Genomic DNA, 25,665 nt, shown 5'->3' with positions numbered 1-25,665 from the left:
AGAGTACTTCGTGAGGGAGCTGAAATAAATCCTGAAGTTCTACCATGCTCATAACCTTTAGGAGATGCTATTCTCCACGCAACATAGTATCGAATAGATTGTTCTGACCACTCCGGTTTTTTCCTTTCGAAATTGTTAATTTGGTCCAATAGGTACACAGCTTTCTGATTCTTTTCGTTTGCAGCCTCTTTTATCATATTGATTTTCTTTATTTCTGGACACTCGTCGAGCTTCTTCTGCGCACTTTCAAGTTCAGATTTTACGTCCGCCAATTGTTTTTGCAGTCTCTGTATTCTGAATCGAAGCATGCTATTTATTATCTTCTGGTAAACATTATTTCTTGTCGGAAAATCAACTTGAATTCCGATGCCACTCTCTACGTGCCTTTCATTTCCACTATTTTCTATTGATGGACCCACTTCATTGTTGATTATTTGTCGTTCTTCTCGATGTATCCTTTCTCGTATTTTCCGAGGAGTTTTCCTGCTTTTCTGAACATAGCTTGGATAATCAAGAAATATAGTTGGTACAACACCAGGCTTTAAAATCTTTCTTTTACAATTTTCCCTATAGTCTTCTTCTTGGAAATGAAGGCTACAAACACGTGCATAATCGGATGGAATCCACTTATTTCCTTTGGTATCATCTTGTCTTCTTATAACAGCTAGCCATCTTTCTCGAAGTTCTTCGGCCGAAGGAATTTCATGAAATCTTATTCCTACCGAACTAGATTTTCCCTGTTTGGATTTACAAAAAGGCACACAACAATTAACCATTTTCAATTATTACTACGTTTGCGACTATGTAAATCTGTGCTCAAACACCGACATGTATAGATACACACTGCTATACATCACACCATTGTACTGATATGTGTGCGTTGGGTGGCGCCAATAGCGGAGAATTATGTCAATACATGTGTACGGCGGGTTCCATGTTAAACTATAGCATAGAGCAGGCAAGTTAACAACGAGACGCTAGGCGAAGGTATCCAGATGGCGGTGGCACTAAGGTTTCGATTAAGTGAATCGATATATATCGGTGATTGTAATTGTTCAAAATGAGCAGCAGGAAAATGTCGTGGCACAAAATTTATATAGAAATACAAGATGTAATAGGCGAAAGGGATAAGTGGCCTTTGTACATCAGAAGAATACTATGGACCAGCGACTTAAAATACAAAGCCCGTTTGCCTTTAACAGTTTTTTCTTCGGAAATGGCTGCCCTATGGATTTGTTCCTAGAATTTATTCAAAGTATCAGACCACGAACAATAACCCGTAAAAAGATAGCCAAGTTTCAAGGATTGTGGCAGTGGCTACAGCGATGTGTCGAAGAGAAAAGAATGGACATTTTAAAGAAAAGGAGTTACTTCGACATGATTTTGGGAAGAGTTATAGACTTATGCCCAGATGACCCTTAAGGTTTGACAGTGGTCCAGGGTGTATTTTTATTTTAAAGAAATAAATAATTTAAATAGCTTACGAACTTCGCATTATATAATTTTAATAGGCAATTTTGGTGTATGCATTAGAAATAATAGAACTGTAGGCTATTACGTTATCGTTCATAAATATGTTGGGTCATGTTCCTGTATGTCTCCATCCCAAATAGCTGTCACTTTTTCTTACGAGAGAGCAATATCGTCTACAATTTCTAACTTTGCATCTCACTCTTTGGAAGTTTCCTAGTACCCGATACTCGCTACATAAGCTGTTAAGTCAGCCATTGTTGTATAATCATAAAAAATGTATATTTTCCCTGGACCAAAAATATATTACAAACTGACTAGAAACACACCTAGTAACAAACTATTAAAATTCTTTTCAGAAATCAGCTACTGTGTAAACACAAAAACGACCTATGTAACGAGTACCAGGTATTAGGAAACTACACACTCTTCTTCTTATCAATCTCATATCTTGTAAAGTTCTTAACGTGTTCTCATTGCCTCATGAAAAGTTTTGGATAATATCCAATATACCTCTATCATCCATGATTGTATGAAAATTGATGTTGAAAGTTCCGCGCTTGTCATCTGTTACGTATTAATGCGCTTGAGCCTTTAATGCCAAGAATGTACTTCTACGACGCCATCCCAACGCAATGAGAAATAGTGCAACTCTTTTTCTTTATAAATTGTCTTATTTGTGGATAATCCGCAATTTTTTTTGTTGATTTTTTTATGAGACAATACTAGTCTTAATTTCAAAACAAGGTTTAGTGTAAAATAGTGATAACCAATTTCTACGCCCGACCCTAACAACACTATTATCGCATTATGCTTTTAAGGTGATATTGGTGCGTAACTTCCTAGCATCAGAATATTAAATTATTGTCTCGAAACTTGCTGAAGCTATAGAGCTGACATTTTTATAACACATGGGCACATATCTCTTGTCTATGATGTAACAGTAGTTCCTTTGTTAATTCATTTCCATGCGAATATTTTCAAAAATTTGTAATACACTATCTTCAGTAATACGTATTTACAATAAATTAAATTTACGAAAACATTGTTTCAGTACCTGTAAGGCTACTAAATAAATATATCTTAAAATTTCAGTTTTCTGTCAAAAAGTTGAGAAAATATTTCTTTTGAATAAAAAAAGCACGCTTGTGAAAAAATGAGCATTAAATAGTAATATGCGTTACAAGAGCGGTATGTTGAAGTTTTCTTGTTCGAGGAAAAGTTTGAAAAAGCGAAACATAGTTGAGCTTTTTTAATTTCCGAGAATTGAAAGAAAACATACCGCTCGTGTATCGTACATTATTTTGTGCGAAGATCGTTTATTACATACCTGAAAGAGGAATTTCTAATTAGTTGCAATGAAATCTCCATCTTGGTTTCTGTTCAATGACGGCAATTTTGGAAAACAAAAATATCTATCTTCAACATTGTTGCTTTAAAATGTTTTCTGCGTTTACTATACTCCAGCAGGCCGTGATATACGTCTGTCTTTTTTTTCCCCCAGTCTATAAATGCGAACTTAAAACAAACGGCTTCCTTAATGTTACATGCATCACGAAATGCAGTAACTTTAGTGGAGTTGTAGAGTTTACTTAATTTTTGCAAATATTTAAAAACAATAATTAACAGTGCAATTTAGGTGAAATTGCAGTGGTAAGTTTCCAATTTATAATTATTACTATATTGAACGTCTCTAAAAATAATATGTTAAAAGCCTAAAGCAGTAAAATGAATATGTCACTTAAGCGGTAAGAAGAGGGAAATTGTTATGTGTGTTCGGTTGGGAATACTGAATGTGGAATTTTAGACTTACCGCGGATTGGTTTTGTGCGGAAACCAAGCAAATACGCACGATCTCGCACAAAATAAAATTTACATTCTTATACTCAGAAGAAAAAAAAAATAAAATTTAACATGAATACAGTTTTAGTAAGTACGGTACTCTTCACTTTACCCATTGAATCAGTGCTGGCCATCTCTGAATATAGCTCGACCAAGCGGCATATACTACCTCTCTCGTCTGTCTCTTTCCTTTCTGCTGTAAAGCGCTGAGGCTCTCCTGAGCTCTAAAGCGCGAGCTTGCCCGTATGGGTACCAGTTGACATTACTGCTGTACAGACATATGCACTGCTAGCTATGAGAATATTATAGATTTATTAATTTGTCCAACAGAATAATATCTGTACTATTGACAATTAATATTTGAGGAGAAAAATTCGCTCCGGCGCCAGGGATCGAACCCGGGTCCTTGGTTTTACGTACCAAGCGCTCTGACCACTGAGCTACGCCGAATCCAATCCACAGCATCGGACCTAACTTGGAGCGAATTTTTCTCCTCAAATATTAATTGTCAATATTACAGATATTATTCTGTAGGACAAATTAATAAATCTATAATATACGCATTTAAGGTTAGAGTTTGAACCTTGAAATTCCAAGATATACTAACCGATAACTTTCCTAACTTGTTTGGGAACGAAAAATACGCTGCCTGGTGATCAGTAATCAAAAAATGATTATTGGAATAGTAAATAAAGCCAGAAAAATACTTTAACTTAATATTAGCCCCATCTTTTATGTAACATAACTAACGGAAGGATAAAATAGCCTAACTGTGTAGGCTACATTTAATGCAGGGTAATGCCACTCCGCTCATGGGCTGTATAGCTGGCGCCAGGGTTTTTGGCACGTGTCCTTGAGTACAATGCACAGTCTGCGAGCATCTATTGATGTGTAGCTGAAAATGGTACCACCTCCTATACACGTCACTTCAGCAATCTGCCAACCACAGTTGTCAGTCTTGCTGCCCAGACTGCGGCAAAAGTAAGATACTCGCACTTAACTTTCCTGCGGTGTGTCCTTGAGCACAGTGTCCAGTCAGTGAATTTCTGTTGCCACTGCAGCTGAGAACGGTACCTCCTCCTAAATACGCGTCACATCAACAATCTATCAATCACAAGTGCCAGCTTTATCGCCTATAAATTGCTACAAAAGTTAGACACTCGCACTTAAGCTTTCCATTACTTATTTCACATGCCAAAATCGGTGGCGCGCACTATAACAGTAGCAAAACTCAAAAGATAGTCATAAGTACGGCAAGGGAGTCAGGAGGTAAACATTTTATGATATTATTATTAACTGAATCTTATAAAGGCGCTATTTTTTTAATTCTTTTAATTAATCATATGATTTCTTAATTTCAATACTAAGAAAATTTTTATCTCAAATCTTGAATTTTTTGTGCCCCTATTGCAACCAATGAGCAACATATTATTTAAAATTTAATTATTCAAGTCCGTTAAACCATTTGGGAACGTATTATGAGTACTGGTTTGCGTCTCTGAGATCCTCAATTTTATTCCATGGAACTTTTATTAATTAGAAACATTTATGGACAAAGTGTAACTACGAAAGTGATTGTAATTTATTATGTAGTTTAAACTGAATAAACATGAAGGAAAACATTTTTAATATTTCACATTAAGAACTCCACAGACTTCGAAGACCATATTTCAAAGATGATAGATATATGTGAGGGCGGCAATGAACCTTCGGGTTCCTTAAAAGCCATTTGTAAGTAAGTAAGTAAGTAGATATATAAATTATGGGGAGTTTGGAAGACGCCGCTCTACATGGCGTCCGCGTATTTCAACGGGGAAATGACGAGATCCTTCGCAGAACTCACAAAGAGAACCCGTTCCACTCTGCAAATCAGTTAAGTGCTGCGGTCAACTTCCCTGGCTCTTCTCGAACGGTTAGCAACCATTTGAGAGAGGTAAATATTCGTTCGCGAAGAGCTGCGACCAAAGAGGCCTTGACAGAGGAACATGCTGTCGACCAGCCTAGCTTTCACAACCGGTTGGATGGGTTTCAATTGGGGAAGAGTAATTTTCTCCGACGAAACAACCATCCCTTCCGATGGCGAATCACGCGTCAACGTTTATCGTGAGACCGCCACCAGATATGATCGACGCTATATCCAACGACGGCAGGGATCGGGAAGATTTAGCTTGTCATGCTGGGGCTGGATGTCTCGCGATGGTGCTGGCGTGCTAGAGAGCATCGATGGCCGATTTGGGACACCGAATTGTCTGTATATTTTTGGAAAACGTGCTTCTTCCTTCAGTCCGAGTTAGTTATCCTAAAGGAAATTTAATTTTCCAGCAGGATAACCACCCCACGCACAGTGCCATGAATGTTCAAAGATAGTTCACAGGAAGGCCCAAGATCGAACTCATACCTTGGCCTCGCAAGACACCTGATTTGAACATTTTCGAACACGTATGGCTGAGTTGAAAAAAGAGAAGACGATCTACAAATATCAAAACCATTCACCTCAAAATCCAGATCAGTTATGGGATCAAGTTCTGGCTACCTGGGAAGATCTCGCCGAGGACCAGAACTATTTCCGCGATCTGGTGAACGCAATGCCCCGAAGATGCCAGGCAGTGACAGACGCCGCCGGTGACATGTGCAGTCTAGTAGGCTATATTATACAGTCACGAAGCTCAATAGGTAGGGAATATGTGTTCAATTACAGTTGAACTATAGTTGCTAACCACGAGGACCGCTACTATCCCACAGTCTATTGTCCCTAGTACTTTGAGTTGCTAATCGCTTGGAGCATTGTATCGCGAAAGATGCAAAATATCACCTCAAGCTTCGTGACTGTATGTACTAGACCAGTGATGTCAAAGCAAGCGCATTTTTCTGACCTTGACGTCGTGCGCGGGCATCAAGCGCTAGGTATGGAAGAAGAAATAAGCAGCCTGTTGGATTAAGAAAAAAGTGGTGCACAAACTTAAAACGGAACGTTAAATTTTATGTGGTTATCTTTATATGGCTTCTTTCTGTTTGATATTATCTATACTGTCTGTAAAACAAAAGTACTAACACCAATTTCTTAATATTGCAGTTATGTTTTAAACGTTAATAACATAATAAAGAGTTAAGAAGAAATGTTTACATATATTCCATAGCAGTACAACTATACTGTACTAAGTGGATGAAACATCATTTATAAAGAAAGTGATACCCCAAAAAATAGAGATTGAATATGACATAATAAGTTGGAATTGATATTGATGGTATCTTTAGCTTTATAAAAGTAATCACTGAACTAATCAAACAATATTATAGTACAAAGCAAAGTTACCTAGGTACTGTAACTAATATTCCAAAAAAAATATTCCATAAGGTGATATTGGTGAGCAACTTCCTATCATCAGAATATTAAATTATTTTCTCGAAACCTGCTGAAGCTATAGAGCTGACACTTTTACAACACATGGGCACGTATATCTTTTGATTATGATGTAGCAGTAATTGCTTTGTTAATTCATTTCCTTACAAACATTTCCCATGCGAATATTTTCAAAATTTTAATACACTATATTCAGTAATACGTATTTACGGTATATTAGATTTACGAAAACATTATTTCAGTACCTGTAAGGCTACTAAATAAATAGGCCTGTATCTGAAAATTTCACTTTTTTATCAAAAAAGTTGAGAAAATATTCCTTTTGAATAAAAAAAATAGCAAATTTGTGAAAAAATTAGCATTAAAATTAAAACTAACTTTCTTATAATGCACTTATACTTTTCAGACAAATCTAAAAATTAACATGAATACAGTTTTAATAAATTCTCTTCCCTTTATCTATTGAATCAGTGCTGGCCATCCCTGTATACAGCTCGACCAAGCGGCACATACTATTTCTTTCGTCAGTCTCTTTCCTTTCCGTTGTAAAGCGCTCAGGCTCTCCTGAGCTGTAAAGCGCGCGCTTGCGCCTATGCGCATCAATTGACATGACTGTACTAGACTGTGGTATTAGGTTCATATGTATATTTTTTTACTTTGCTTTAATTTGTTTGTTTATCTTTGTTTTAATTCGGGAAGAAAATTGATCTTCCAAGAGTTTTTTATTCTCCTAGTCGAGCCAGAGTTGGGAAATAATTTGTTCCACTATAAAAAAAATTGTTACGTTAGTTAAGTTAATAAAAAAAATTGATCTCGTCGGACGTTAGAAAAACAGCACGAAGAGAGGCTTATAGCAGCTCGTCTTGAAGTCAATATAGACAGCACACATACAAACGTAGGCCTGCTCGTGTAAATCGCGCATCAATTCTCCATTTCCAACACTAAGAGACACGAAAAAACTTTTTTCTAAGACTGTACATGTACTTTTAATCGCGATAACAGATTACAATTTACCAACAAGTGGTTTATCTCCATACAAGAGAATGTGAGAAGAAGCAATAGGTGGCATTTGTAAACAATTCCTTGTATTTAGAACACATACCCACCGCCAACATACTCATTGCTTGACTCCTCAGACAGTGTCTGTGCGAGTCTGAAATGTACTCGTACATGCATTTTATCACTTCTAAATCTTACCTACAGATGAAATGAGGTTACCCCAGATTTCGGAAGTCTGGTAGAGCATGAAGAAGATGCCAAAAAATCTAGCGAGTATTGTTCCTGTTGGAAGACCAACAAGCTCAGAATAGACTTCAGCTACAGTATTAATGTAGACGCCTTGCACGCACCATAGGGGCCCAGCTCCCATACCAACTAGGAAGGCGGCAGGTATCAAAGTGTAAAATCTTGCGTACACTTGTGCAACAATATAAGGGATGTAGGCAACCATTGTGAGCACCAGAGTCCACTTACATCCCAGCCACCTAAACACATGTCATTTTTCATTTTCACGGTTACAAATTACATGAATTGAAGGGTTCAGAGCCATAGTGGGCCAAGCGCCATTTATTAAAAACGGAGAAAGCAAGGGTTAAAGTTAAGTGAATACCAAAGTTTAATGAAGATTGGCATATCATTTAGTTTGAATGTGTATACTTTATATTACTTGCTATATGTTTCCATCGAATTATGGTGATAACGTCATTTTAACCCTTGTTTTCTATGGTTTCAGTAAATGGTGCTTGGCCCATTATACTATACTATACTACTATACTATGGTTCTGAACCATTCAATTGCAGGAACAAAATATATTGAGCAACTGTAACAGCTTCTTTTCTATATCCTACTTATATTGCTAGAAGGGAAAAGAGCGCCTATATAAATTTATGTAACTGTATTTTACTCAGAGTTATAATTACTGAATTATTACCATATATGGCATCATTGATATATACTAGAACAGCTATTGTCATAGTTACAAAAGCTATTTTATCTCAGTTTTGTCGTTGCATGTAGGGCATTGTCATGGGTTCGAATCTCGCCTAGGGCATGGATGTATGTCCGTTATCGCTGTGATTTCCTATATTGTCGATCATGGAGATCTGATGTAGTGGCGACTGTATGTCATCCCAGTTCTACCGTGTGAGGTCGAAATAAGCCACAAAATGGTACTAGAGTACGAAAAACCTCTCGTTAAAAAGATTTTAAAACGAAGTGGTTAATTTTGTTGGCTTGAAATATAGTCTACAGCGCTAACAAGCCCATATTTTTGACAAAGTCACCATTAAAATATTATCTTTATGATCGTAAATAATTTATATAAATCATGAATTCTTATCTCCGTTTTCACTCAATTTGTTGAATATACCAGAACATAACAATAATTACTTGAGAACTAAACATATTTCCATGAACACTTCATGGGAGAACTAATTAATTTTACCCTTCTTGGATTTGATCGTTAAAATTTTAATAAAACAAGTGAAATATCATATTTGTAACAACTTTCTAGTGAAAGTCTTACTGATTCATCTTTAAAATATATTATACTAGCTGAAAGCACCCGGCGTTGCCCGGGTTTTCCTTTCTGCTTCTATTTTTAATTAAACTGTTTATTAAATTTTCGGAAATCTCGGAAACCTAACTATACACAACCAAAACAAATTGTCTTTACTAAGCTTTCTTCGCCCATAAAGATGAATCTTTACTTAACGTCACTTACATGAATTAATGAAGTCCTTAGCCAAATGCCTGCCAGGGTTAACTTAATTTAAAACAGTTGTAAATCAGGCACCAAAAAGAAAACGTTTCATCATGTGCCTGACGTTAAACTGCTGTTTTAAATTTATATATATATATATATATATATATATATATATATATACATATAAATTTACTTATTTGTTTGTTTGTTTATTTATTTATTTATTTATTTACTTACTTATTTATTTATTCTGGTATAGTTAAGGCCATTAGGCCTTCTCTTCCACACCTCCAGAAATACAAATAAAGTAATAGAAAAATCAAACTATAAACAAAGTAAAACCCAACGAAAATATAATTCCTTCTCCTCTTTCTGATCAGTTTCAGCATCGAATCAATATATACATATATAATTTAATTTATATTGGAAGATTGTTTACATCTTGACTGCTGTACACCCACTTATATCATACCGTAAAATGGGGTGAATAGGATCAGTGGGGGTGAATAGGATCAAAACTTTATTCTTGGTTATAAAGTTTGTTATAAACTGCAATTGAGCAGGAAGACAGTCATTGCTTACTAGAACAATAATAGTAACCAATGACTGTGATCCCGCTCAAGTACAGTTTATAACAAACTTTATAACCAAGAATAAGTTTTGATCCTATTCACCCCCACTGATCCTATTCACCCCATTTTACGGTACCCAGTTTTTTTTAATATAACTTGAAACTATATCTCATAAATTCAGAACATATTATATTAGGGGTAAATTAGGGTCTGTTGGACAGTCGAGCATGTTGGAAACTTTGTACTGTAACGTGTTACTTCGCCACTTGTGGGCACCACATTCTGCTAGAAGTCAATGACTGAAGTAGCCCCACTCGTGGCTATTTCAGTCATTGACTTCTAGCAGAATGTGGTGCCCACAAGTGGCGAGGTAACACATTAAAGTACAAAGTTTCCAACATGCCCGACTGTCCAACAGACCCTAATTTACCCATTCTAATTTTATACACAGAATACAGATACAATATAAACTCGCAATAAGTCATCTTTTAACATAAAGACTAATATTCTGAGAAACGTATAGGCCTACCGGTATTTTAGAAATCAAGAGATTTTTATTTCCACAACGCTTAACATACTAAATTTTCAACGTGATTATACAGATATAATTTCGCAACAACACATTTTCGGACGCGAACAACAATATTTTGAGAATTAATACAATGTTATTTTCAGTGGCCTTATGTACATTCATATACTACATTAACAACATGACAAAAGTATCATTGAATTGCTTATTGATATGTGTAAATTTTTTTTCACTTCTTTGTATAAAATATAGTTGAGGATGTGAAAAACACGCAGTTTTTAAGTTAATGTCTGCAACTTTGAGCGTTTGTCCTTGACCTTCATTTTAATATGGCCCTTACAAATGTTAGTGGCATTGAAATTGCAGTTGCTTAAAATTGAATGAGTATTCTAGCAATACGTGGAATAAAAACATCTCCTTTTCTTTTTGAAGTTAATATTGCCAATTCTTTTACGTTTCATATGAGTTTTTCACACCAATTCTTATTCGTGCATAATTTTGGTGGGTTAATATTTCGCAATAGTACTATTAGTTATTCAATATTAAGTAAACTATGTGGTAGCAATCCTTGTAGTTTCAAAGAATTCTATAATTCAGTTGTATAAAACAGTCTGCTCACTATCTACAAAACTGCATCGAGGAATTCATAATACGGTCCTGGACTACGTAAAGATACTTATTGCATGAATTATCTAGTTTTAGCCTTCATGATGTGTAACAACAATGTAATTTAATTTCGTGTTAAAATTTCCAAGGCCTCGTGAAAGTCATGTTGAATACAACAGACAATAATAAAAAACAACTGACTGTAGAAGATTTTGCATTTTAATATTATACATGAATTTTGATCTATTTATTTTTATTTTTTATATTTTTAATTAGTTTAACTTCCATTTGCACAATTTTAATGTAGCCTATGTTCTTCTCCTGATTATGAAGGTTAAATGTACAAACTTTGGCACATATCGGTCAAAGCGTGCAGATTTGTATAGAGAACATACACACATACATACATACATACATACATACATACATACATACATACATACATACATACATACATACATACATACATACATACATACATACATACATACATACATACATACATACATACATACATACATACATACATACATACATACATACATACATACATACATACATACATACATACATACATACATACATACATACATACATACATACCCACATTCAATTTTGTATATTAAGATATAGATACTATTCGCATGTGTTAGTGCAGAGGCATAATATGTTAATATTACCCTAGTCCGTGAGACTTTAAATGAAGGAATGGAATAGTATGATCTGTGTGACGTCATCATTTCAAGATTTCTGAAATTACAGACACCTATCTTTTTTTCTCTGTAACTTGTTTCAGATCGGTTCTACGACAATAAATTGTCCTAATGGACGTTTTTGTTCCTAATAAAGAATAAAAAAGATTGTTATTCATTTTTTTATATATTTCATCGTTTCTGCTATATCACTGAACGTAGAGAATTAATTGAATGACCATGAAAATAATTACTTGACGTATCTATAAAGTACACTAATAATTTTATTTATTACCAAAATACCTGCAATAAGGTTTTAAAAGTCATCTTCGTTCATCATCGTCTGCATTGACATTGTAACAGATTTCTTCATCACCATCGCACATACACAGTTCTGTGTATCTTATAGGCAGTGCTATCATGGAGGTCATACGGGGCCATACATCGTATGGGAACCTACAATTTTTTCAATTAATCATATAGGGGGAAAAAAATTTTGTCTGCATGGAGCCATACGGCATATGGGTGCCTAAATTTTGTACGTGGAGATCTGTACAGATCTTAGATCATCTCTTGCTGTTCCTAATGTATTTTGTTTGAAGTTCATAAACAAAAATTTTCCACCTCTGCAGCACTGGAATCCAGAATTATATAAAATAATGGTTTAAAAACAAAAAATGCTGCAAATACACACTCCAAGATTCATCCAGACAAGTGTGCATCTACGGTGGTGCTACATGGTGTATTCTTTAAATCAAAATCAAACTTGTCGTACAATTAAAATGTAAAGCAAAACAATTTCTTTACTTCTTCTTTAATATTAAAAAAATCATTAAATGACAGTCGGATAAAGAAGAGTAAAATGTATTTCAAGGGAGAAAACATGGGGTGGGGCGTATGGCCAAGAAAAGAATTACCATGACAGCACTCCTTATAAGTATTTGAAATTTTCGGCACAACGTACCATTTCCATTATCGATTCTGGTGCACATGGAAGCGTATTCATAGTAGAAGAGTATTGATTCTCTGACAACTCCTAACCAAATTTTGACGGTACTGAAAGATTTTGATGTTGTTGATCAGCCTGGTAATGAGTCCTTAAGACATATTGTGTTAGATAGGATCTTGTTGGTGGCAGGTGTTCAATTTACAGTTCCTTTCTTGTAAAAATCCACCAATGTCCGAAATCTTTCTTCCTGGCGAGTAAACTTCACAAATGAATCGTTATATCCGTTGCTTATCTTCATTTTGAAATTGATCTAAACACTCAATTCTTCCCAAAGCGTCAAGAGCTTTATCTTCTGCAGTCACCAATGCTTACCAGAAAGATAGTTTTCCTTTATCTTTAAAGCACCCAGAACATCACTACCCTGAAAGAGCATGAAGGCCTAATGATTCATTTACTTTCGTAAACCCTGAACTTGAGAATGTACGATTGAACTTTATAAAACTTCTATTAGTTCTAACTCCTGTGACAAACGTGCTGCCTGGTGGGAAAATTTGTGACAACCAAAGTGGAATGATAAAAGCATCAGTGTCTGGTGAATAAATGGAAGGTACTAACACGACCTGAAATGTACAGGGTGTCTGACTCAAGCCGTTCATAAATTGTTTTAGACATCACGTACAACACGACTAGGGGTGAACACATTACGTTTTGTCTTTGAAATTCTCTAATTCGCAGAGCTTTTATTTTAGTTTAAGTAACGATTGAGAACAGCTAAATAATGAATAGACATGGGTTCGTGGACTGATTGATATATTAATTCATATGATGCATCTGAGTACAGAAACAATAATTTATAACAGGCATGCCAGAAATCAGACTAAATGTGCAGTTTTGTGCGCGAATCGCCGGTCTGTGCAGACTGCATCATTCGAGCGTTGCTCTTATCCGTTCTTAGCTGGAGGGGTGTACAATAATCTATTCTGCGCTTCTAGGGTTGGATTAAATAGACATTTGGACATTATAAACACACTTAGCAGAAGGAAAAAAACACGGTTATTATCAGTGTCTATACTTGACAATTATTGTAATACAAGAAACTTTAGGCTTACTCAGTTATACTTCACAAAGTAGTGGTTTATAAAGCATAATTTATTAATATGATTTTATATAGTATTTGAAGAAAAAAATATTGCAATAATTTCGAAACAAAAAAAAAAACAAACAAGTATTTCATTTTACGTAGTAGGTACTAATTATTTTAAAGTAATAGACCTTACTCTTTCATTGTTCGTCGAGCATTATTATTTATTGGGACCATTGGTACACAAATGTTGAAGAAAATATTACGCTCCCAATTAATTACATGCAGTAGGACATTGTGAAGTTTTTACACTGTAATAATTTCCTTGCTGTATGTCAATATAAATTAACAGTAATATTAATAAATAATATAAATTAAGCTTAGAATTTAAATTCGCATATAGTTTATTTGGAAAACGTTGAGAACAAGTATCGACAAGTTGGGAACGTTACTGAAAGAAATTAAAAATGTAGTTCACAAGCTGTGAAGCGACGATATTCTATTTATGTCACGTTTAAAAATTTATTAATACAAGTATATTAGCATAATGCAGTCATTATATATTTTTCCAGAAAAATTTTCCGCCTTGCAAATAGTTGCTTTCTTCGCTCCTTATAACCTCAAGAGCCTCACATGTATTCCTCACTATATTCTCTATATTCTTACCAGCTTATGAAATGAAAGTCGTAAGTCGTCTAATCTTTGATGGCTGTGTTAGTACAGATTCCAAAATAACGTCGTTGTCAAGTACGTTTTGCCGTGAGAGAAATAAGCGCTCACAATATCATATCATATCAATATCATATTTTGAGAACTTTACTAATCTGATCTAAACTGTCACAACACTATTACCTCGACATGGGCTGATGAAAGCCTTTCATTTTAAAATAATTATTGTTGGCTGAGGAAAACATTATAACAATTATGTTATATTATTCGTAATTTCTCTTCTTCGTTATCTGTGAACTCCTCACTTTATTTATCATAACTCATTCACAGATACAGCCAAATCAGCACCCGTACTGAAACTGCGTTACTGAAAGAAAAGCTGATATGCTGTTGCAAGTCTGTATAGCCCTTCTGCGTTCCCCTCCAAGGCGATTCACTCCTTCCAGGTAGGGGAATAGAAAGTGCACATCCCACAGAGACTACTGCGCATTGTGCGCGACTGCACAGTGTGCAGGGTTTAGGTATGCCTGATTTATAATATGCGGATCTCTCGAGGATACATAGTTCATGGCTCTTAGCTGGAGCGATGTGTTCGTATGAATGTTTCGACTGCCTGAGAGGGTACGATACTCTGTCCTTCCTTTCGTACTTTTAAATTACGAAATTCGAATTCAGATGATTCTATAATATTCTAACGAAAACTATACTTTAAAATGGAAATACATAATGCAGTCCATTGTAACATCATGTGAACAAGAATGTTCCACAGCAGCAGCTATAAAAGCACGAATATTACCGTCGGTAACCATTCAAGGTTAGAGTCTTTGAAGCGCGTAAGAGTAAAAGTAAAAATATAACGAAAGAAAAATTAAATATAAGATGTTTCAGTAAGCAAACTATGTCGACATCGTTCAACTTCATGCGGGTTGTTATCGATCTCGTATGTCTTAGACCAGGCCTGCACAAACAGCACTCAACGAGCGCGCGCGCTCCTTCGGAGCGGGAGAGCGGTGTTTACCGCTCGCCGAAACGGAGAGGAAGATACGTCAGAATGACAGACTTGCTATAGGTAGAGGAGAGGGAAACGACCACTCAGCTATCTAGTGGAGTGCAGTGTGTAGGCCTATTCTCAGTAACTGTTTCACGTTGCTTATCCACTGCTACAGTACAGTATGGAGGAATCTAAAAGACGGAACATAACATTTAACATTTAACGATTTACAGCTCGAACTTATTGATCTTCAATGTGACCTATGGGCTAAATATCGTTTGAATAATACTACTAGCCTGGTTGAGTCTTACAAGACTAAACATTAGCAATAATATCCACGACTACACAGGCTGACTGTGAAAATGATTGCTATGTTTGACTCAACATTTATATTTGTGAGCAACTGTTTTCTATAATCAACTTTAATAAAGGCAGACATCGAACGTCTGTAACTGATGTTTCATTATGATCAGTAGGCTACTGTTCCTTTCAGCTGCAAACAGCATAAAACCTCGTTTTGATGTACTGATAAATAAAACTATAACAAAATGATATTGTACATTTAAGTAGCTATAGAATTTCTATTATTTCTGTAAAATAAATATTTCTTTATTAGTTAATAATAGTCCAAGATAGTTTTGCAAACACTGAAAGGGAATTCATTTCATAAGCACTCGTAATAGTACTTCCTTTTGTGTATATTTTGTACGAGATCACCCCTTCTTCCAGTCCACCCTTATACAGAGCGCAGCTAATATCTGCATTCCGCTCATGAGCTGTGAGCCAGCTCGGAGAGCGCAAACCTTGTGCAGGCCTGTCTTAGACCCATGGTCTGTCACAGTCTGAATCCAACTTTTTTCTTGATCTACCCAGCTTGGTAGTGTCACTAGGTGTGACATGTTCAAAATATATTGAAATAAATTAATACATTGTGTTAAAATTCTGCGCTACCTGTTCTTTAAAGATACGTTGCTTATTCCGAATGAAACAAAACAAATAATTAATTTGAAGGATTAGATATAAGTTGAATATTAAGAAAACTATGTTATAGAAACTGTAAGAAGAGCAAATGACTAGACAGAACATTATTCAAGTCTGGAATAAACGTTGAAAAGGATAAAGAAAATAAATAATTACCGGTAACATAATAGTTTGACAGCACGTGTTTTTGTATTTTATTTTTTTAACTTGGTTATTTAACGACGCTGTATCAACTACGAGGTTGTTTAGCGTCGATGAGATTGGTGATCGATGATATTTGGCGAGATGAGTTCGAGGATTCGCCATAGCTTACCTGACATTTGTCTCACGGTTGGGGAAAACCTCGAAAAAACCCAACCAGGTAATCAGCCCAAACGGAAATCGAACCCGAGCGCAACTCCGGATCGGTAGGCAAGCGCCTTAGCCGACAGAGTTACGCCGGTGACTACGTGTTTTTATCATACGAACACTAAAATTAGTTAACATTCACGTTATGACGTCAGTGAACATTATATCCACTTCTGATTCCGCCTATGAAACCATTTTTTTAATCATGCAGAGTATTTTATTTAATAAAATTTATGTTCATCATTAAATGTATTTTTAAGCATAAAACTGGACATCAAACATTCCATAAGATACTTCTTAGTGAAAAACTGTACAAATTCAGAAATTTCTTTTTATCGTAAACAGTTGCTTTAAATCTACGTAAAGATTATTATTAATATTATTTTGGTCTTTCAGAATACATCTGTTATTGTAACAATTAGGCCTAATATTAGAGGAGAAAAATTTGCTCCGGTGCCGGGGATCGAACCCGGGTCTTTAGTTCTATGTACTAAGAACTCTCACCATTTAACTATGCCGAAGTTCAATCCACAGCACCGGATAGAACGCCTCTCCTCCAGTGTTTTCCCTTTTTTGGCCCGACTCCAAGTTGGGCATGTATGTCGACATTTTATATTGTCATCTGCCATTATACAAGAAGCGCACTCAGTTGAGTGACTTGGTGGCCGGGATTCCACAGTAATATGTACAGTAATTTGTATAGTTATATGCACTGCTGCTCGAAGAATCTACGTAAAGATTATTATTTCTTTGGTCCTACAGAATACATCTGTTATGGTAACAATTAATATTAGAGACCTGAGTGCGCTCCTTGTATAATGGCAGAGGACTTAATATAAAATGTCAACATACATGCCCAACTTGGAGTCAGGCCACAAAGAGAAAAACACTGGAGGAGAGGGGTTCGATCCGGTGCTGTGGATTGAACTTCGGCGTAGTTCAATGGTGAGAGTTCTTGGTACGTAGAACCAAAGACTCGGGTTCGATCCCTGGCGCCTGAGCGAATTTTTCTCCTCTAATATTAATAGTTGCTTTAAAGCTCAGGCGGGTTTGAAGAAGACTGGGACGTGATTGAAGTCTGTATGCACATACCTTCGTACTCGACATGAACATCTTTGTGGTGACACTCTTCTCTGTCCGCAGTATACATGCGTTGTTGTACGTGATTCCGTCGCTACCACACACGGACGCGTAAGTTACTCTATGGTGCAGCGTCGCACGCACTCGTCCGGCATAGTTTGGGACAGATATACGCATGCAAACATCACAGCAAATACAAGAATAATGCAGGATTTCATTTTGGTCGTCCAGTATCTGCTACAGTTCAGATGTAACTGTAGACTCGACTGAATCCTACCCATTAAATACCTCCCATATGTCTTGACTGTTACTTAGGTCGCCTACGCAAAAAATGAACGGCTAAAGTCAAACACCCTGTACAAGGAGTTCAGAATAACTTTTGACCTGCCTTCTCGTGTGTGCTCTCAAGATTTCACACATCATTTTCATCTGACGACTCGATCTCATTTCTCCAACTGGCAACTGCCATAAATTGTGAATGTCTAGTATAAGGTACGCAGAGCTGTAAGTGCGATTGCGATGAATAAATCTGTGACAATGACTATGGGACTCAGAAGATGACCTTAAAACCTTATAGCAGTATTTTGATAATAAATAACAATTAGTGTATTTTATAGATAAGTCAAGCAATTATTTCATGGTCATTCAATTAGTTCCCACACATTCGGAGATATCGCAGAATGCGTTAAAGATATCAAAAATGTATAGTAACATTTTGTATTCTTTATCTTATTAGGAAAGAAAGTTCATTAGGACAATTGTCGTAGAACTGATTTGAAACAAGTTACAAGAGAAAAAAAGAGATAAGTATCTGTAATATCAGACATCTTGAAATGATGACGTCACACAGGCCCTCTGCCACAGATTCAGACAAAACATCTGATATTCCGTGATTATGTGACCCATAAGCTGTAGACCTATATCCCCAGTAGGCGTACTATTCGTTCATTTAAAATCACACATCCCATGGAATAACATAAGCCCTACACTACGTACAGAAGTACACCTATAATCTATGGATACAAACTAGGATGCCACATGTTTTGAATTGTTGAAAATGCTAAGATTTTAAAGAACTTTTTTCACGTTCCAACAATGTTTCTCCAGGACTTCAAAATATTCTGATTTTATGAATCCAAAATAAATTTAAAGTAACTTCTAATAAACACTGATTTGGTGAGGAGATGAAAAAATTGAGAGTTTTTTTTTTTTTTCGAAATCATGTGACACTGTCTGCAAAAAAAATTTTTTTTTCTTTTTCTCTTGAATTCTTAAGCAAAATCTTTGTTACTGGCTATATGTGGGTACCGTAATATGCACTCCAATATTATAATTAGATTTGTATGCATATTAAAATACAGATTGATGTTTTCTTAATAATATCCTGGCACTAATAAACCAATCTTTGCAGTCATTATTGTCTTGCATACTGGTTGGATGAATGCATTTAAAATGGGTCAAAAGAAACTAAAACAATGTTTTACTGAAATTATCACGAAAGTTTATATAGTGTGTCGTTAAATTATCAGCGATATACTATTTCAACGACACTGTATCAACTACTAGATTATTTAGCGCCGATGAAATTGGTGATATGGAGATGGTATTTTGTCGAAGTGAGAATTATGATTTCCCATAAATTATCATACATTTACCTTAGGGTTAAGGAAAACCCTCGAAAAAATTTCGTACCAGATAATCAGTCCAAACGGGAATCGAACCCAGGTCCATTTGCAGCTTCGTATCAGTAGACCAATCCGCTTGCCGCCTGAACTACGTTGGTGGCTTACGAAAGTCATAAAAGAGCTCACTAAACATGTCGACAGACGAGAAATGGATAATATAATAATTTAGCAAATCGACTGCTCGAAATATATTAGTAATTCCGCAGATGAGCGCGAATTTCATCAATGAGAAATCTATGGACAGATGTGAGAAACAGACTGCAAGTTCAAATTGTAGAGAGAGAGAGAGAGAGAGAGAGAGAGAGAGAGAGAGAGAGAGAATGTCTTATTAGACTGAACTAAAGATGACGGGTGTGAGGATTTTTCTTCAATGAAAATTATTTTTTGAATGCAACAACTAGTGACAAAAATGTACACTTATAATACATGAACAGTAATAACTAGAGACTGAATTTTAAAGGGAAAATTTTTCATCAAAAAAGGACAAAAAGGGAAAATTACAGCCAAAAAAAGGACTTGAAAAAGGACTATATTACTCCCCAAAACACACTTCAGCACATTCATGGAAATACATGGCACACACAATCTTACATTTATCTCTTCACAATATAAGGAAAGTATTGTATTTGATACAGTGAAAAAAAAGACTTCAAAAAGGACTATATTACTCCCTCAAAAAGGTACTATTTTAATTGAAAACACACTTCAGCAAATTCATGGATACGCATAGCACACACAAGCTTATATTTATCGCTTCACAACATAAGGAAAGTGTTGCATTTGATCACATTCAACATTTCAATATGTTTCAATATGATACTGCCTCTTTGAATGCAGAATGTCTTTATAAACAGAAAATGACCGCTCAACATCAACTGAAACCAGAGGTGAAAATTTTATTTTTATCCTGAACTCTAAATCATCATACTTTATTCGTTTTTCATGTCTGGAATCAGAAGAAGAACGACATTTATTTTCGCTTGCTCAGGAAGTTATAGGTCTATCGGAAAAAAATATAGTAGGAAAATTATCTAAATGTTTGTGATATTCTGTCCAAAAAGAACCAAAATAAGATAAGTTTTTAAAGAAAGGGGGAAAAAGGTAATATGGACTAAAAAAGAAAAAAAAGGAAGTCAAAATCACATAATTTGTTCGGTGGAAGATAGTTTTGAGCATCGTAATTAATTATTTCATGTTTCGTGTTGAAAAAAAGGGATTCCCTTTAAAATCCGGTCTCTAGTAATAATAGTATCAAATTATTAAAAGTAAAATATTTTACAATAATATACAGAACCATTCACGCAGCTAGTATTTTAAATATTGGCAGCGAGTTATCTGTCCCCATTTGAAATGACGAAGGCTCGGTCTATGAATGGAAACAATCTCAATGAACGATTGATTATGTTGGATACCTTCCAAATGTACACAGTAGTACATAATACAAATAGAACTACACTGCGCGATACAGTTTGTAACAATTTAAAATAATTACGTACTTGATCAAAACAACTGGTAAAAAGATTGAAGACACAGACATTCCCACGTAGATCGTCATGAGGGATGTGGTGCCCAGTCCTTCAGCGGCATTTACTGAGCTCTGTAGATTGCTAGTACCTATAAATGCAGTGAAGTGCACCATAAACGCAAGACTGACCATCAGTACATCTAGAATTAAGTGAAATTTCTTATTCCACTTATTCTTTCCACTTAGATTTTGTAATATATTTGTATTATTTTGGTTTTCTGTTGGTTTGTGATTTTCACCACTATGGGTTTTTGGAAACTGAGATTCTTGTAAAATATCTGGCGACTTCATGTTTAAGTCCTCTTCTGTTTTCCCTTCGTCCGTTTCACATATAAAATTACTTTTATTATTGTGAGGCAGAATGCTATTTCCACTTTGTACCGTAGCCCCACACGTCGTGTCATTTGGAACAGACATACTTAAGTACGAGCACTTCCACAGTGTATTATTTAACACTATATCAAAGATACCACGACGTTTAAGTGTACATGATTTTCACATTTAATTACACCGACTTACGCACGTAACCTTAAACAAAACCTCTCTTTAATGACGGTGAGATTAGCTTTGTTAGAAGGTTAAATTCATACAATGCAATCTCTTAGACGTGATGATGTTTCAAACAAGTTGTTAATTTCGCGTGACAATTTGAAATGCTCTGAGAGCTAAATAGTGTCTAGAAGCGCATTCACAATAAAATTAACTATCGTGACGATTCCTCCTTTATTTTTATATGACATTCGTAAGCTTATCACAAAACTTATCAATCGTTTCAATTAAACGAATGGCGAATGTCCAACTCGATATCTAAAAACACAATAACAAGAAATATTCCAGTGTAAATTAGTCAATAAGTTGACGATTTATTTTATTATTTGAAATATTAAGCAGGACAGAAATAGTAAGTTAGAGTCTTCAAATCGTAAATCATAGCATAAATCATCATAATGAACGTTGAAAGAAGGGGAATATATATATATATATATATATATATATATATATATATATACATTTGTAGTATGATAGGACTAATCAATTAATCTCCTAGTCGCCCTCGGTAGCGTAGTTAATAAAGCGCTGCCCTTCTATGCTTTCTATGCTAGAGGTTGCGGGTTCGATCCCGGCCGAGATCGATGGCATTTAAGTGTGTTTAAATGCGACAGGCTCATGTCAGTAGATTTACTGGCATGTAAAAGAACTCCTACGGGACAAAATTCTGGCAAACCGGCGACGCTGATATAACCTCTGCAGTTGCGAGCATCGTTAAATAAACCATAATTCTAATTTTAACTAATCAATCTACAGTTTAAAAGTAAAGTACTCGTTTATAAGTTGTGTCAAATACTGACAATAGATTTCTTATAATTTTCAGTTTAATTATGTTTTAGCTTGTTTAATTTTCTTCTAAACTCAAAAACGCAAGAGAAACAATTTATGAAACCGGAAGGAATAGATATGTGAAAATAATTTTGGAAAATTACATATTTATTTATTTACCAGAGCTTCCTCAAATTAGAGGTTGCCATTAGACAAAGCATACAAAACAAAAAAAGAACAAATAGGCAATGAAATATAACAGAGTAAGAAAAATGACAAACAAGTATACAAACAAGCAAATAAACAAACAATGGCACTGGAATAAAAATGAGATATTTTCATATACATTAAGGTCAATATAATCGCAACTACTAAAAAACTGTTATTGTTTTAATAAAAAGCGGCCTTCAGGCGTAAAAAGATTAGGGAAATTTACTTCGAAATGGTTACTGATGAGCGCAAAATTATAATTTCGTTAAGAACAAGGAATTTATGTTCCAATGTGTCTTAACTGCATACTAAAGTATAAATAATAAGAATTGTTGTTGATTAGTCAACTGTCCGAAGACAGGTCTGAACCTCACAAGTGATACCAAAAAGGCACCACTTATGAGGCAACTAGGCCAGGAGATAATGGGATAGGGTGGCCAGTTCCTTTCCCCCTCTATTGAATACATCGCCGACTAGCTACATATTACATAGTCAAACTTTAGATACATACAAACAATTGTTTTCCCTCTGACATATACAGGATGATTCACGAAGATTTACCGTCCTTTACTGAGGTTATTTCTGAAGACATTTTGAGCAAAAAATGTCATATAAACATAGTTCCTATTCTCAATATTGTCAGAGTTACATTAATTTAAAGTTGTTTGTAAAATACGTTTTTTTCTTTAGTTTGAAGGTAAAAGAATAATACAAATAGAGAATGAACCATTCAGAAGTATCATTTCTTTAATTGGCAAGTATTATGAAGCTAAAAATGTGCTGTGAACTCCTTAGTTGCTTCGTACAGACATCTTTTTCTATTTTTAACTAGAAAATTACATTATTCTTACGCAATTATCACAACAATTATTACAAATCACACCACTTCCACCGACTTAATTATTTGCAGTTCAATTTTGCATCCTAATTTACAGTCTTGGGGAGTTTACAACACATTTTAAAAAATGTCGCCGTCCGCTTGAGTACACTTGGCCGCACGCTTGTGAACAGCACTCGTCGCGCTACGTAACTTCATACGGCTATCTTTGATTTCCGTAGCGCTCGCGCTGGCTGCTGACTGCACGTTGACCAAGATCACGCGTTCACAGCAATGCTTTCCAATAACTAAATGTAACTCTGTAAATATTGAGAATAGGACCCATGTTTACATGAATTTTTTTTTTTTTTTTTTGCTGAGAATGTCTTCAAAAATAAGCTCCGTAAAGGACGGTAAATCCTCGTGAATCACCTTGTATTGTCAAGTGAGATATTCCGCCTAATATTAGATGTAGGTTCATATCAGCCAGAATCTCAATCAGAGGATAATAATAAGAATAATACCTGTAATTATTATTATTATTATTATTATTATTATTATTATTTCTTTGTTCGTAAACTACTGCATTTATACACAACATCGACACATAGTCTAATGCTACCAAGGAGCACGACTACAAAAACTGTTAACACTTATATCACTGTTACGTATAACATTGTAGTTTGTTCATACCATGAGCCTAAATGAGTGTTCTAATTCAACAAATGAGGCCACTTTTTCTTATAGTTCCTTAGTACCATAATGATGAATGACATTTACTCACTGTTAAAGAAATAATAAGACTTATCTACTAGATTTATATGCAGATAAGCAAAAGGAAGGTCGAATGGTGGGAGCGTTTCTCATTATCCAACTCAATTTAAAAGAAGACTTATCTGTTCACCTATAGTATCTAAGCTACATGCGTATAGGTGAGATGCTACGAACAACTTGAAGCAGTGATAAAACGATAGTAGCAGCGGAAAGCTATTCACAGACAGCCTGCTCCAAAACGGGTCTGTTTAACATGCAGGAAGTCCCAGCAGACTGCCAGAAATCAAACTGATACAGTGTCCACGAGATATTAATTTTTAATGAACATGTCGATTCTACTAGTAGAGAATTACTTGAAAATGAAAGGTGTTTTGGGAATTTACTGGAAGGACTTCATATTTAATCTAAGTCGGATTTGATTGATAAACGAGCACGAGTACTTTATTAAAGCAACAACACTCGTATAACAAACACGCGGAAGTGTCAAGGACAGTAGAGTAGAGACAAACTCGTAACGTGACTATGGGCCAGTGCAGGTCATATGCCCAGGACGTATAAAAAAAATGTTATGTTTTATTTAACGACGCCCGCAGCTGCAGAGGTTATATCAGCATCGCCGGATGTGCCGGAATTTTGTCCCGCAGGAGTTCTTTTACATGCCAGTAAACCTACTGACATGAGCATTTAAGCACACTTAAATGCCATCGACCTGGCCCGGGATCGAACCCGCAACCGTGGGCATAGAAGGCCAGCGCTATACCAACTCGCCAACCAGGTCGACCCAGGACGTATATATTAGTATATTAGGCAGCTATATATTTTAATGACACTGGGGTTCTTCATACTCGTGTATATGGCTGCCGTAGCACGCGATCTGGCTCCCAGGCGACAGGTCGAGCATCAGCCGGTAAAATGGTATCTACAACAGCAGAAACAGAGATGGACTATGAAACGCACCTTACAATAGACGTTGAAAGCATCATCCTTCCATTCATGTACAGCTTAATATCGCAAGAGTAATATATGTTTTCATTCAATCGTCGAAGTTCACCAACTGAAACTCTTATTTCATGCTCAGTATTAGCTTGGAGTTTCTCTAATGCAATGGTTCTCAAACTGTAGGTCGAGGCCCCCAGGAAGATCGTATGAAGAAATAAAAAAAGTCTTATTAATATACAATTACCGTGCGTTCAGAGACGTAAACAACATTATCATAAAAACAAAAAAAAAAAGTCAGTAGTTATACACTTAAGTAAAAAATAATTTCACTCACGCGACAAACATGCTTGTTTTTCATAAAACGGCTTTCAAATCTAAACTCTGTATTTTTTACACACATAGTGATATCATTTCAAGTTCAACGAGATTTCTCGTCTTTGTTTTGATGGCAGTCATAAACGAGAAACTTACTTTGCATAAATACGAGTTTGCAAATGCTATAAAAATTTTAAGAGTTTCTTT

General features: G+C 35.4%; 1 protein-coding gene across 3 annotated transcripts in view; it reads right to left on the bottom strand.

The window, feature by feature from the left end:
* The window catches only part of LOC138709149 (UNC93-like protein), a 60,369-nt gene extending 38,594 nt beyond the window's left edge, over positions 1-21,775 (bottom strand). For all 3 annotated transcript variants that reach the window (XM_069839687.1, XM_069839688.1, XM_069839686.1), the window contains exons 1-2: positions 21,058-21,775; positions 7,871-8,157 (exon numbers count right to left, since the gene is read on the bottom strand). In XM_069839687.1, coding sequence (XP_069695788.1) covers positions 7,871-8,157; positions 21,058-21,503 — 733 coding nt within the window. In that variant the 5' untranslated portion in view covers positions 21,504-21,775. The remainder of the gene's footprint in view (positions 1-7,870; positions 8,158-21,057) is intronic.
* Positions 21,776-25,665: the final 3,890 nt, after the last annotated feature.

This window comes from Periplaneta americana, chromosome 11, assembly GCF_040183065.1.
Source record: "Periplaneta americana isolate PAMFEO1 chromosome 11, P.americana_PAMFEO1_priV1, whole genome shotgun sequence".
In the NCBI taxonomy this organism is placed as follows: domain Eukaryota; kingdom Metazoa; phylum Arthropoda; class Insecta; order Blattodea; family Blattidae; genus Periplaneta; species Periplaneta americana.
The sequence above is the reverse complement of the archived record's forward strand: the minus strand, read 5'-3'. Positions and strand labels throughout refer to the sequence as shown.